The sequence below is a fragment of the Haliaeetus albicilla genome, chromosome 8 (assembly GCF_947461875.1).
Source record: "Haliaeetus albicilla chromosome 8, bHalAlb1.1, whole genome shotgun sequence".
Classification (NCBI taxonomy): Eukaryota; Metazoa; Chordata; class Aves; order Accipitriformes; family Accipitridae; genus Haliaeetus; species Haliaeetus albicilla.
In genome coordinates this window covers 44,131,770-44,147,067 of record NC_091490.1, presented here as the reverse complement: position 1 = coordinate 44,147,067, position 15,298 = coordinate 44,131,770, and the positions used below count along the sequence as shown (strand labels likewise).

Below are 15,298 nucleotides of genomic sequence, written 5' to 3'. Positions count from 1 at the left end.
TTGCATATAGTGTTTAGTCATGAAGGAGAGTGCTCTTACTTCCTCTAAGTACAAGGGCTGACTTTCAGGAAATGATGCCTGCTTGGTAAGTCAGTGAAATTACTGGCAATGTGATGAGAATTACTGTATGTGGTGTAATTCAACCACAGATACACTGTAAACAAAGCTGTGCTCCGTGGCGGCGCGGCCAGACGTGGGGCAGGAGAGGTCCGGGCAGGAGCCTGGCTCCCCCTGGCCGATTGCCCCCCCGGTCACCAAAGAAAACACCAGCATTTGCCCCACAGCAGCCCCTGCTTTGGGGCTGGGGGTTCCTGCCCTCCTGTTTTCAGGGGCTCAGATGAAGTAATCAAACTGAAAAAGATTATGAAAAGTATTCACAAGTTGTTTCTTTCCCCCTCCCAAGACCCATGTGCTTTCTTTTGTCTTCAGTATCTGCCCCACCCCAAATATTGCAATTAGAACATAAAAAGGAGTAGCCATTTTCTTAACTTTCTTTTCTAGATCATTGTTATTTCTCTGTGTCCAGGAACATTGCCTTTTTTTCTAAGGCCTTCCCTTTTAACTTTAACAGTTTTGGTAACAAAAATAAGTAAAATTTCTGGTGGGAAATGGAAAAAGGCACAAAAAGGGGACATCTGAAAGGGAATTGGTCGTCACAAGCTTAAGGAAAGTCTGCTCCAACACAGTCTGAGGCTGAAGAAGTGAATTTGCCAGAGTAACCACAGCCCTCCAGAAAAAACATGAGAACGTTTCTGTTTGCTTTGTGTGCAAAAGGTTCCTGTTTGCTTCTCCCTAGCACAGCCGGCACCAGCATTGGTGCCGGGCTCTGGCCGTGGGGTTAGTGCCCCCGCGCTCCCCAGGCAGTGCCCAGGGGCTGCTCCGGCGCAGACCCGGGCTGGACGCTGCACCACTCCATGTCCAGGAGCACAGCTACGCTGCTAAACACTCTCAGGCAGCCATGCCGCCAGAGGAGGGCAGGGAGAAGGACTCAACCTGACCGGCAAACCTGGCAGAGCACGAACCCAGCAGTGCAGATGCATGTGCTGAGGACAGGGAGAAGAGCGCTGGCTACCGATCTCTCCATTCCTGCTCCGAGTCTTTCCACGCAACCATGGCACGGCCTCAAGTGAAACGCAGCTCGTCACTGTTCTGCGTTAGAGCCAGCGCTTGGTGCCTGCTGTCATTGCTGATACAAGAGCTCTTGGGACTTTGTGCCAAGAACTGCTGGAAAATCCCACATTGCAAGGCACTTCTGTCACTCCATAGTTCTGTTTTTTGAGAAGACAGCAAAGGCCCTACCAGGCTGCAAGAGATGAGAGTGGAAAATGAGGTGCTCTCCAACCCCTCTGAGAATCAGGGGAGACAAAGCGGAAGAGGATAGTTCTGCTTTACGACATCGGATGAGCACAGAGGACTGGCCCCTGCAAGGAAGACACGCTGAGTCCTGGAGCTGAAAAACCACCTGCAGGACACAAACCCACAACGGGGCTCATTTCCAAGGGCAGCTGGGTACACGGCACAACCCACCGCAGCACAGCAGTTCCACAGGGATTAATACATTAATAGCCCTTAATAATGAGGATCCACATTCCATCGTGCAAAACACCTAGTACGGAAGAGTTTTTTCAATAAGCAAATGGGAAAGAAGAATGCCTTTCCCCAGGCACTCGGACTGCAGCCAGGGATGCTGGTGCCGCGGTCGGAGAAAGCGAGGAAAGGGCAGCCCCAGCAGCCCTCGTCCCGGGAGGAGCCGGAGCATCGCTGCTGGGCTCTTCCTGTTATTAGAGCACATTTCACCTCTCGGTGAAGGCTGTGAGCAACAGTTACACGAGTGCTGCTACGGAAGAGGCATTCTGCAGGAACTGTGGTGAAAATGAAGGCTTTGGTTTCTGTGGGCAGCTGGTTTGGGGTGGAGAAAGGCAGTGGGTTTTCACTGCTGCTTTTATCTGAATTTGATTGTATTTAATTAGCTGGTAGTGCCCTGGAGCTTGGGATAGGTGCTTTAATGATACATTTGAAGTAAAGAGACCAAATACATTTTTTTTATATGTCTTAATTAGTGACCTGCGGGTGACTGCCTTGCTGTGTGACCTTGATTAAACCACCAACTCTTGCCTAAGACTACCAAGGTCTTCCTATTTATGCAACCTTTAAAAAGCAGGTGATTTATTTCCTCTTCCTTTTCTGTTAGACAAATAGGACAAAATGTAGGCAACAAAACTGGACCGCCAAAAGGAAGCAAGATGTAGGACATTGTTATAGATAACCAGGACTGCTAAATTGATTTTGCAAGACCACAGTAATATAATCACAGAAGATAAGATAACCCATGAGAAACCGCCACCTAGAATTTTAACAACCTGTCCTAGGGGAGAAGACATGCCACAGCATTTCTGCTCTCCACAATTAATTCGTGAACACGCATGCTGACAGACAGGGACAGGAAAGCAAAATTATTCCAGCATTCACATGAATTTGACTTACCGTCTTCCAGCAAAATCTGAAATGTATAACTGTCCTGCTTTCAGCTGGGATAGAGTTAATTTTCTTTCTAGTAGCTGGTATAGTGTTATGTTTTGGATTTAGTAGGAGAATAATGCTGATAACACACTGATGTTTTCAGTTGTTGCTAAGTAGTGTTTATACCAAGTCAAGGGTTTTTCAGCTTCTCATGCCCAGCCAGCAAGAAGGCTGGAGGGGCACAAGAAGTTTGGAGGGGACACAGCCAGGGCAGCTGACCCAAACTGGCCAAAGGAATATTCCGTACCATCATGCCCAGTATATAAACTGGGGGGAGGGGAGAGGGGGGGTAGATCACTGCTTGGGAACTAATTGGGCATCAGTCGGCAAGTGGTGAGCAATTGCATTGTGCATCACTTGTTTTGTATACTCCAATTCTATTATTATTGCCATTTTATTATTGTTATTATTATCATTATTATTCTCTTCCTTTTTGTCCTGTGAAACTGTTCTTATCTCAATCCACGAGTTTAACTTTTTTTCCCCCCGATTCTCTCCTCCATCCCACTGCGGGGGGGGGAAGGGGGTGAGCAAGCGGCTGTGTGGTGCTTAAGTTGCTAGTTGGGGTTAAAGCACGACAACAACCCAGTCAGTTGCTTTGTTGGGTAACCTTCACAGCATCCTCTACCACCTCCTAATCACTGACCTACAGGACAGCTTCCTGAACACACTGATGGTTTCTTGAAAGCATTTGCTGAACTTCTAGGAAAGCACAAATACAAATCAATATAGACTAACACACCTGCACAGGAGACCTGGCAGCTCATCACCCTCACATAACCAAAGAGCCCAGGACCAAATTTCCTAAAATACTTAGCTGCCAAAAGACAGGGTTTTCAAACGTGTCCAAGCACACTCCAGGCTCAGCTTCCTGACTCAGTAAGACACTTGTGAAAAAAGCCATCAGGCCCCTGAATGTGTCTGCAAGCCAAGCTGCTGGGTACCCATCCCACGCAAACAGGCAGCTGCAGGGATACCTGAGCAATGCCTAGGACACATAATCAGATCGCAGCAATGTGTCTTGGAAAAATAAGTCTAAGAGTAGCTAAAGGGTAGAAGAGTACTAAATACCTGCATGCTACAGTTTGTCCTAACAAGGTTGGGTTTTTTTCAGAGGGATGAAAGATGTGAGAGTACGTATGGTACAGCCCATGCCTTGCTTTTCCTGTTCCCACGACATGACTGGTTTCACCCAGCTGGGTGCAAGGCTTTGCTTCGCATTTTGGCTGTTTTGAGAACCAAGAGCCATTCCTGCCACGCACAGGGCAGCCTCTGCTCTAGTTTCAAAAGCGAGCGAGAGGAGGCAAGGTGCATGGTGAGTGACTGCACTGAGAGGCTTTGACAAGTTGAGACCACAAATGGCTTATTTTTAAAACAGATGCTAAGAACAAGGATAACGAAGCAGTTGGTAGGTATTTTATAACCAGAGATGAAATTCAGTGTGTGCGAGGGGGGTGTTCGGATCTGCAAGCCCTGCCAGCACATGGCTCCCTTGAGGACTGGAAATTTGGAAGGCAATTGTTGCTTGTCAGGAATGGGGAGAGGACCAGGAGACAGCCTGCCACTGAGCAAGCGCAGAGGGGAACTCCCAGGCTGGCGTCCCTCCTTAAAATAAGGAGAAACCAGGAAAACTCAGGAAGCATGAAGGAAAGCCAGCGAAAGAGTAAACTCTTGCAGGTGATCCTGAAAGCTGGAGGAAACTAGTGCATGGCAGCAGGCAGTGAGATGCTGTGACTCAGGGAATAACATACATATGAAGCCGGGGAAAGAAAAACGACTGAAGAAGGTGTTCATGTCGGAGGCAGTATTTCTTGTGGTGACTGCTGTGGTAGGACCACTGGTGTTTTGAGCGCATTATGGATCAGGACACACAGTGACCGCCAGCGGAACTGGAGACGGGGAAACTCACTCAGACTGACTCAGACCCATTCTGCTTTGAATTAAAGCATCTATTTTAAAACATCTCCCAGTGGTCTGCTATTAAATTATATTACCAGCATTTTTTAAGAGCACTCTGTGTTTCAGACCAGTACTTTTCCCGCTTTTGTTAGCTTTACAAAGGGGAGGAGGCAGAGAACAGTGCTTGCCAAGAACTTCAGAACGCATTTCTCCATCACCTCCTATGCTTTTTCTCCTGCCTAGAGGTGGACATCACTGTCTGAAGGCAGCAATACAGATGAAAACTAACAAGTCTGGAATAGGGGAGACGCCAGAGCCCTCCAGGCCCTCATAGCCCCTCCCTAGGGCATCCCAGCCAGCTGCTGCAATCCACAGTCAAGCACAACTGACAACAAGTTATGCCTCAAAAGCAGAATTACTCTCACTTAACCACAGGTATCTCCACCTGAGATAGTCCCAAGAGCTCCCCTTATACATGGAAGGGAAAGATTTACTCCTGAAATACAGTTCATCCAACCAAAAGGAGATATTTCTTTGGAATAACATAAGCTGCATCCCAGATGTGTCCCCTCCTCCTCAGTAGCCAGCTCAGGGTGGCCAAATCAGACGATCAGAGCAAACCGAGCACTGAGTTGGTGAATCCTGCGCTGATGCCTGAGCCCTTGAAGGAAAGGGTTGCAGCACCCACACATACCTGCCTGCTCTGGCCCTTCACCATGAACCCAGTGCATGGGCACCAACCAGCTACTGGCATGCCTGTCTCCAGCACTGCTGACCTTCACACAGCTCACAACCGAAGCAGCCAAACCCTTTACACATGCCGACAGCCCGGGCTGATGCCACTGTCTCCTCGTACACCAATGGCAATACTCGCTCAGCTCCAAGTTGGGAGCTCAGGTGGGTGTGTGGCCATGTTATCTGGTGGATCATCCCAAAATGCATTATCTGGCAGATCATCACCCAGGCATCCTACACGTGGTGAGCCACAGCGATGCAGGAGCCCACACCGACAGCAGGGCAGTAGCAGACACACAAGTACCACACTCACGGCCATCCTGCTGGGGAGTCCACACTGTCATCACCAACATAATTTCACCATACTTACTGTAACTAGGTCAGATCAGCCATTATAATCACTGAAGTAACTGTTAGGCATCTCACCGAAAGTGTTTATAAAGTGTAATTAAATCAGCCAAAACCCCAACCCTGGAGTGCAAAAACAGAGACATGAGCATGTAAAGCAACTTCTTCATAAAATGCTTCAAAGGCACCAGAGCCAGTTAACTGTCTTCAAATTGATTTTAATATCTGTATTCCCTGTAGACATAACTCCAGGACGGCGATAGGTAGGAAGTTCCAGGACGTTTCTTATTCCAGGAAACTCTTCATTTCAGTCAGAACCAAGTCTTTCATATAATATAATTTAATAACTGTTATATTGATTTCTCGTAAATCACCACAGCTCTGTGCACTGAAGCACTTTTAAAAATTAATACTTTTTTTTTAAGAGTAGGTTAATTTCTCCCCCCCCCTTAACAAGAAAGATTAATAGGAGATTGCAAGGGTCTGGTAGTGAAAAGAGGGCTGGTTTATGATTAACACATGTGGTCAAGAGCCCCCATACACCACAAGCAGATCAAACAAGGCTGTAACTGCATCTTTACGGCATTACTGCAAATGACCCTACCCAAGAGCAGCCGATTGCTCCCTGCCCCCACAAGGTAAATCAATCTGGACTGACCTCCTTCCTCCAGTCCAAGCACAACTCAAATTTTAAAAAGGGTACCCCAGTTTCCTGCCAAAACATTTATACGTGGAGCTGCTTCACTGAGGAGAAAAGGAAGGAGCTTCTGCAGAGTCCCCTTGCACACCCGCTGTGTCCACACCTTCCACGCTCAACAGGAGCTGCTCACCCTGGCTCCAAAAAGATACGTTTTATTTTTCAGTGTAACCTATGGCAGATGAAGCCAGAAGAGGTGGCTTCTGTGCGTTCAGAAAAGTTCTGTTCTGGATAGTCACAAGGAGCCAGTCAAATTAAGTTAAGCAAAGGGAAATACAGATTGACTATCAGAAACAGGCAGGTTCATTTTAGATAACAAAAGGCTCAGAGGAAATGGGCAGAGTCGTGTGTTTTAAGTAATTCTAAACAGGATAGAACAGTGAAGTTAAAAGAAAAATCTGTGGTGGCTAAGAGCAGCAAGTATTTACATGAGAGGTATGCTTTTCTAGAACAAGCTGCTCTGCTTTTTATGATACGGCTCTGGGGACAGACTACAGCTCAACACACACACCTGCCAAGGGACAGCAGATGCCAAATCCTCCTGGATTTAGTGTTTTGTTGTGGCAATTAACAGCTCTTACCACCAGTGACACAAGATAGCATTGATATGATAAAAATGCCTTTGCAGCAGAATTACTGCACACAAGCACTAGACTCCAACTCACCAGCACCTGAGACTGAAGAAATAAACAGCAGAAAGTGAGGGAAGCAATGGAAATCAAAACCTGCTTCTCCTCAGAACTTTGATTTCTAAGGACATGTGTGCAGTCAGTAGACTTTTTCCATAAGGAGATGACACCACAGGGCCGGGGCAAGACTTTGGCTTAAAACAACAGTTCCCAAGATCAAGAAATGCTATCAGACCCCAATATGGCCTCATATATTTTTTTTCTAAACCTCAGTTTAAGCCACTTGTTTATATAAAGAATGCCAATAGACCAGCAAGGATGAATCACCCAAGAGCAAGCCAAAAAACAAAAATATTGGGGAGGAAACAAGTTCAAGTTCACATTAGGCTGTTCTGACCATGGAAATGAAGCACCTTTTCCAATATGCAGAAATCCATTCAGCAAGGCTGCTGCAGTGCGCATAGAAATCGCTCTTCACCAGACCCAAGCAGCAGCAGCAGCAAATGATTCAACTAAAAAGAAGTTCCCCGAGCAATTAACAAACATGGCAACACCCATTCATGGCACTCTCAGGCCAGCAAAGCCTTTATACTCTGAAGGGCCAGTTGAGGGCCTCCATAACAGAATACAGAGAAAAGATAGGGGGAAAGCAAACGCCAGTGCTGGAGGAAAACACGTCAGCCTTTCCACTGTCTGAACCCTCAAGTCCCCCAAACCACAGGGCACGTGAACAATCCTCCAATCATTGCCACCAACAGAAAGTGTTTACTACACAAATACCTCAGAATCATCAGTCATTTGCTCTTTAGACCTTTTATACCCTTTTTCAGTATTCCTTGAAAACTCTTTAAGGAGACAAGCTGCCTACAGGCTACGCGGTCCGAGGCCAGGCTGGAGTCCCGCTGCAGCCTAGAACAGCCACAGGTACATTTTGGGGAGGCAGCATCCATCGGCTCGCTGTCAGATCGCACACAGGGATTACAAAGCATCACTCCAGATCAGAGATGACACTTCCACCTCCTTCCTCTGCACCCCTCAGGACAGTATGCAGAAATCAAGCACTGGCAGGCTGATGAGTTACAGAAAGGGGTGTAACCCAAGGGGATAGCAAGCTCTCCTGTGCTGTTAAACTATCACAGACCAGATTTTGGCATCTGAGCAAAGACAAGAGAATAGTCTGTATTCATGTATGAAGGCAGCACAAGTTCTCACGTAAACATCCAATCTACCTTGTCTGCCCAGCGACCACAGATTTAATCAAGAATCTCTTACCAAAGCATGCAGCAGACTCCTCATGTTCTCTCTCTGGTTTCACTCCTGTTTGCCATGGTCGTAACAGCACAAAGTTTAATGGGACTTGCCACTCCTACCACCGCACTAGGCAAGTGTGGAAAAGATAGGTACTTTCCTATACAGTCACCTGGAAAGAGGTAACCACCCAAGCTGCTCCCACACCTTCTGAATGGCATGTTTCAGCTTTCCAGACAGATAGTTAATATTTAACAGTGTGGCATCTGGGACAGCAAGAAATCAGTAAAGTGGAAAATATTGCTGAAGCAAGGGATGAAAAAGCTCCAGGACGCTCCTGGATGATTCCATACTGATGCCACTGCCTCCAGTTAAGTGCCTGCTGCTCTACCAGATCCAAGCTCTAATTCTAGCTCCTGTGAAAAAATCATCAGCTTTTCTTTAGATGAGCAATAACTAGTCGTTCAGCAAGTTCTAGGTTTTATCAATGGATTTCCAGGTTAGTGCTTATTGCATTCTAATACGTGAGAGCAATAGAAGCAAACTATGTAGAAAGCTCAAAAGTCAAAAAGCAGAGTATTCAGAAAGGCTCATCTGGCTCTGTACTTCAGCAGGACAAGCCATTTGAACTGGAGGATGACTATAAAGACTGAAATGCCTCTTAGAGAGACAGAGCACACCACTAGCATTATTTCACATTAATGGGCACTGTCACACCAGACACCTGGCGAGCATTCATGTCCACCTGCCCTGTGTCAGCTCTAGACAGACACCATCCTTCTGAGGTACAAACTCAATCAGATCAGTTTCAGACTGGAAAACAAAGCTCTAACAAAGGTCATACTCACTGTTTCTCAGTTTCAGAGCACACAGGGTGACACATCACTGCCTTGGGTTCTCTGTGGGAATCTCCAGAAAGCCCCAAGCAGTAACACTCAGTGCAAAGGCTTACAGACAACCACCAAACAGGAGAGAAAAGCACCTATAAAAATGCTCTGTTCCTCATGGGAACATACATGGCACTACCTGCTATTACATGGTACAATAACCGAGCAAAACAACTGGCTTGGCTGTGTTAGATTCAGAGAAGGAGACTCTATTGTTTCTATACTTGAAGCAGAATACTTGCAAGCACATTGTAATAGGTGCAGTCTCACAACAGTTGGCTTGGAAAGAAAGAGTCCAAGCACAAGCGTAACTGCCTACAATGACTTCGCTCCCATCCGTCACTTCCTCTCCAAAAGGATGAGAGTGGCACAAGAATTATTTCTTGTTCTGGAAATCATTTGAGGTCACTTATGCCTGGCTTGTCTTAGAGCCCTCCTGCTCTTTTATGACCTAGCCAACACAAAGAAGCATCTCCTTCTCACAAAGAATCTCCAAAAATCTGCTCTTCCAAGCTGGCCGAGATCAATATCCGTGATGCAGCAGGGGAAGGAAGCTGATCGACCACTTAGATACTAGAAAATACGTAAGTTAAAGAAATAATTAAGCCCTTTTCCCGTTAAACCCATCAGCCAGATTACACCAGACCTGCAAGCTGAGACCTATGGAGAGGACCCCTCTCCTCCTTCCCATCGCAGACTGTTAAATGGCTTCCACAAGTTGATGAGATCACATTTCTGTCTCATTTCTCCTGCAATTAATTCTGCAAGGGGCAAAGATCAATGCTATTATGATTCATTTACTTATCTGGTTTTATCCAGTTAGAAGACTCTGGTCAACAGCTACTGGTGACTGACCAGACCCGCTGCGTCAGGCAAGTCACTAACATGAGGCACTCCCAGCAAGTTTCCTCAGGGAGTTGAATTGGGACTACCACACCAGTGGCTCACCTCAGAAGGCACAAACCGCCAGCATATGTAAATCCAAACCTACAAAAATCAGAGCCCCAAGGAGGTTCAAAACCTCTCTTTAGCCATGCCAAGAAAATAAAAGCACAACTGGGGGGAATTAACACATCCCCCTCAAGAAGAGGGGAAATGCATCAATTTGCTGCTGCATCAATTAATGAACCATGCAGGAAGAAGAGACAGATTACAAAGGAGAAAGTTTCTGTTTATACATGTGTCTTGACATTCAGCAGTTACTGAAAATAAAATACATTCAAAAGTGCACAGCAGCTTAACGGGGCCTACTGAAGTATTTCTTGGTGTGTCAAAGCACGATGTTAGCACAAAGTACATCGGTACTGCCCCAGTTTATCCTTGTGTCTCCCTTGTGCTGTTTTCAGCAATTTAGGGCTACGTTGTAAGGCATGCTTAGAATTAATAGTGAAACATCTAGAAAGGTCAGTCTTCACCTGAACACAGAAGAGGGGAAAGAAACCCCAAACTCTGCTCCATCTCACTCAACACCCAAACAGTGCCCCAGTGCTTATATCTCACACCAAGTCACAAACTTGAAGCAGACAACTGTGATGTTCAGATTAGCTAGTTCCCACACTCAAAAGGAAGCTTGGCTCTGCTGGTAAGCTTCTTTGTGAACAGAAAAAACCAAAACTTTTAGTGAAACAAGTTTGACTTATAGATGACATAGATGAAGATTTTGAAGACAGCCCATGATTTTGCACACCTTAAAGGTTCCTTTGAGACCCTTCAAGCACCCCTGAGGCTTGAAGGTCCAATCTGTCGCCAACTGATGAGCCCCCAACCAACCTGTTTATCAGGTCTCATTAGAAGACCTTAAGCATACTAAAACAAACAAACAAACAAAAACAATCACTAATTTCTAATATAAGCTCCCTGTAACATTGTTTGACCGCAAAAGCTATTCTGGACATGGCTTGAAGCATGTGCCCATCCCAGAGCACTGCCACTGCCCTGCTCCTTCTCATGTTTCTTGTCTGATGGGAGAGTCATGCTCAAGCAGCGGTTCAGGACACAAGTCAGGGGCTGAAAGTAAAGGGGTGCCCTGTAACTCTGCCTGTACTCCTCCTCCTTGGCTACTTCCCACAGGGTTTTGAAGCATGGCAGGCTGTGCCCTTTGCGTGCCTGAGGCAGGATGCTGGACTGCATCTGGCACCTGCATGCTTCCCAGATAACCAGAACAGCGACTTACTGAGATAGGAGAGCTGAGACTAGGGAGTTCATTCAGTTTGGCCGTTGCCTTGATAGGTCAGAGCAGGGTAACATTCTGCAGTTTTACTCACTGTGTATCTTCAGATGCTGAGGGAAACCCTAACGCAAAGAACTTACACAGCCAGACACTGATAATATCTGTATTAACTCCTAGAAAGGATATAGCTAGTCTGTTCTTCATGCCAAGTCAGCTCTGTCAGATCAGCTGCTTTCCAGTCTTTACTGACCAATTTTATCATGAGATGATGCCAAAAGCCAGTGCAACATTTCAAAAACTCCATGGAAAGAGCTCCTTCCCACCCAGAGAGATCCCTGAGGTGAGGATGCCTCTTGGCCCCTAGAGGTGCCGAATGAACCAAGCTGACTATTCATTCCTCCCACACTTCAGCCCTGCAAAAAATAAACTGGCTCCAATCTCAATTTGCTAGGCACTGAGTTGATGTAATCCCTAAATATTCACTATTCAGGAATCCACCACTTGCAATCACTGAGAATGCACACGCAACATACGCAAGTGAAGAGTGTTTCTGGAGGCAAATGACTTAATTGTCTGAAGCATGTTCAAATTTATACTTACCAAAACCCTCCTGCAAACAGGATTCTCCCATGCACTTTCAGTGTTTGTGTTAAATATCACTTTAAAAGACAGAAGCAATTTTACCACAGAGAAGCTCCTACCAAGCCAACAGATAGCTTCTGAATTGCTGTTGTCAGAGAATCTATCCCAATTGCACACAATTCCTATCAGGTTCTGGACAAATTTAAAATATTGCCCATCTCTTCCTTTCCCCTCAATAAGGCAATACTGAAAAATAAAACCCATCACCATAAAGTACCATTCTCCCCCAAAGCCATCAGTATCTATGTACTTACCTGAGGAAAATCACCATTTTTTGGTAAGAAGTCAGTGGGGTCCACAGATGCATAGTTTGTATCCAAGAAATGTGGTCTGCTGATGGAATTCATATAAAAATCGTGAGGGGAATTAAAATATTGCCTGTAAGGAAATGGGAAAAGCAGTTATTTCCTGTCAGTCCTGAGTATTTCTCAGGTTGCTTCAGACTCCATCATCAGCAGTGAAGCTGCAAATGTGGGATGACACATACAGGAGACTGATATTAAAAAAAGCTGTGTTTATCCAAAAGAGAAAGCTAGGCAAAATAATACATCTACCAGTTATATCCTACTTCCCAAACTCAGTAGTGCAAGAGTCCGGAAAGCTGTATTAAGAATTCAATTCTTGGCAGTTTGTGTAAACCGGGAAGGATTTAATAGATAAAAATGGTCTGCAGGACTAAATAATATTTCAGTCCTGACAACAAAGCAAAATTAAGCCTCTGAGATGTCCCAGTGCCAAGCGTTTGAGGGGTGTGATGGAACCTGACAATCACACTACATAAGGACAAGCATCAAGTTTCTCAGAAATATCACACCCGAACACTAGTTCAGGCCATAAAACTGAAACAGCCCTGCAAACTAGCACAGACAGGGAAAGAAAACACCACCCTTTGCACACCCTCAACAGGGAGGCTTACCGCTCACAGATCTTAACTTAAAGACAGATAAAAATGGAAGGGTTAGGGACATGCAACCCTAGACAGAACTATGAGCCCAGGCAGAGATGAATTATGGATGTAACTGATCATACCTAGTTACAAAGCAAGTTCTCTGCTGAAATAACAAGTGAAAAAAGCAGAGGTCTTCCAACTGCTCCCTCCTGGGTAGGGCACATGCCAGTGCTTCCTCCTGCCTCCCTGCCCCCAGCTCCGGCTTCCTCTGAGCAGAGAGGAGGTAAGAATTGCAAAAAAGCAGTCAATTCCCCTCCTCCTTCCCAGGAGTAGCCTCTGGCCTGTATCGATTGTCTTCTGGTTTTGCTATTACACAGGCAAGCCCTTTCCCTCTCCTGCAGGAGCAAGGAATGTGCTTCGTAATCTTTCCCGTAAGGGCTATGCACTCACTGCTTGGGCAATCGCCACCCAACACGTTTGCATGCTGGAACCACTAAAACGTTTCACCCGATCTGACTGGTTTCCTCTTGTGGCAAGTTGTATGTTCTTCATATGCCAGAGTTACAGAACCCACAGCAATAAACTTTAACAAGGCACTGGAGGGGGAGGGAGAAACAAAATTTAAAAAGAAATACTACCCAGGAGCCGAGCTAGGGAATGACTGCACTGCCAAAGCACTATTAAGCAATTAAAATGCCATGTGTGGCTAGCAGCTCATTAATACACCATGCTTAACATTTACATATGTATTTATGTGCAAACACAGTTATCTTGCTCTGCTAAATATATTTTCCTGCTCTTTCATCATTAAAGATAATACAGTCAAAAAGGAACAGCTCCCTCCTCCTCTTTTCCTTTTTTCCTTCGTTTCAGGGCTGCCACTGTTTTACCTACTGCAGAGATACACCAAAACAACGACCTAACCCTGTGCGAATGCAGAGGTGGATTTAGCACACCTGCACCTAATAGCTCTGACAACCCAGCACTGACTCTTGGCTCCTCCTAATCCATTCAGGCAAATTAAAATCTGTGCATAGATTCTGGGAATGAATGTATTTACACACAGGGAAAGGCTTGTTTAAATTGCTTTCAAGTTGAAACTGCTGTGGTCTCACTGTCTCTCTTGCACGAGGCCAGAGCCTGGCCAGCGCTAACGAACTAACCAAGGAAGGGGAAAACTATTTTTACTGGAAAAGTGAACATCGCCTCCTATTTCACCAGCACCTCATGGTCCAGACAAGAGTCAGTTAAGGTAACAGGAAGGAGACCAAGACAGCCCCAACCTCCCTGGCCTGAACTGCTGTGGAATGACCAGCTCTGGTATGTTATTTTGCTTCCCTTAATCTTGGTTTTCAAATCTGTGAATGTGAGATGCACTTTCTTCTTGCAGTCTGAAACAAGAGCCAACAGCAACTCAGTGCACTGCTTTGAGATCCTCTTAGGAAAGCCAGCAAGTATGCAGTGTTTGCTGAAGTCCTTTTAGTACCTTTGGTGCTGTGCTTTACCTTTCTTTGAATAAGAACTTAAAGATATTCACCCTCATTTGAAGAGCTGGCATAAAGCCAGTGACAAGTTAGCTTGAATTAAACTGGGGGAAAAAAAAAACCCCCACATTAACTGAAAGAATCAAATATGTGAACCTTCCTATATTGCCAAAGCAAAGATGTGAAAACAGCCTCATAGCAAGATTGCCCTCTATGTACCTGCTCACCCTCTCCAGGATTTAGTTACTGGTAAACTGCTCCACGGAAGCTACTCTGGGTCAACAGCTTCCCCTCAGAGGCCAAGGGTGTTCACTGGATAAATAAAAATCATTTTAGAAAGGAAATTTATACTGGGTTTAATCACACTGGATTGACAAAAGACTGCCCATTTGCACTCATATCCTAAGATCTGACTTCAAGCTGCAGCACTGAGTAAGGAACTGGGTGTCCTGGAGAATAGAAAATTCCACCTGCATTCATCAGCTCCAACACTGCAAGCCATGTCCTGTCATGGAGACACTCAGCTTGCTCATGAAGAGCGAGGCTCCAGCTAACCTGGCCCATCCCCAAGCCAAAAGCCCTCTGATCAAACTGGGAAGACTGCCAGGGACACGCACAACTGAGGTCCATCCAACGGTTGTGAGCAAGTGCTACACCAGTCCCTTTCAGGACACTGATTCACTTTAACCATTAAGGTTGGCTCTTGAAGTAATCAAGGCCCTACATCAATTACTAACCTCATAATAATTAAATATATATGCTTATTATGTAGTCAGTGAAACTCATCTCTTCTGTGCTGAGATCAGAGTTTAATGAGTTAATGCTAGGGAGTTTGGAGTCATCTTATTTTACTTCTTTCAGCTGCAGAAAACCAAGTGCTGATCTTGCTGAATAAAACCAGACTTTAACCCAAATGACTAAACGCATTTAGTCCTAAGTTCTTAGAGAAACTATTCTGCACTAAGGTAAAGTTTAGTCCAGAGAAGCGCTGTGCTCTTTAGACAGAAGAGGCTGCACTGGCTCCAATCAGCCCCCCAGAAGAAGAATGCTCCATTGCAACTCAGCCAGCATCAACACCACTTTGCTTTGTGGAAAGGTAGCCACTCCAATGAAACCACACAGACAAAAAGGAAGGAATGCTGGTCTCCCA

General features: G+C 45.6%; 1 protein-coding gene across 1 annotated transcript in view; it reads right to left on the bottom strand.

Annotated features, from left to right (window-relative positions):
• Nucleotides 1–15,298, bottom strand: part of SBNO2 (strawberry notch homolog 2) — a 67,636-nt gene that overhangs the window by 33,630 nt on the left and 18,708 nt on the right. The window contains exon 4 of the mRNA XM_069790609.1: nt 12,030–12,153. Within this exon, the coding sequence (XP_069646710.1) occupies nt 12,030–12,153 (124 nt within the window). The remainder of the gene's footprint in view (nt 1–12,029; nt 12,154–15,298) is intronic.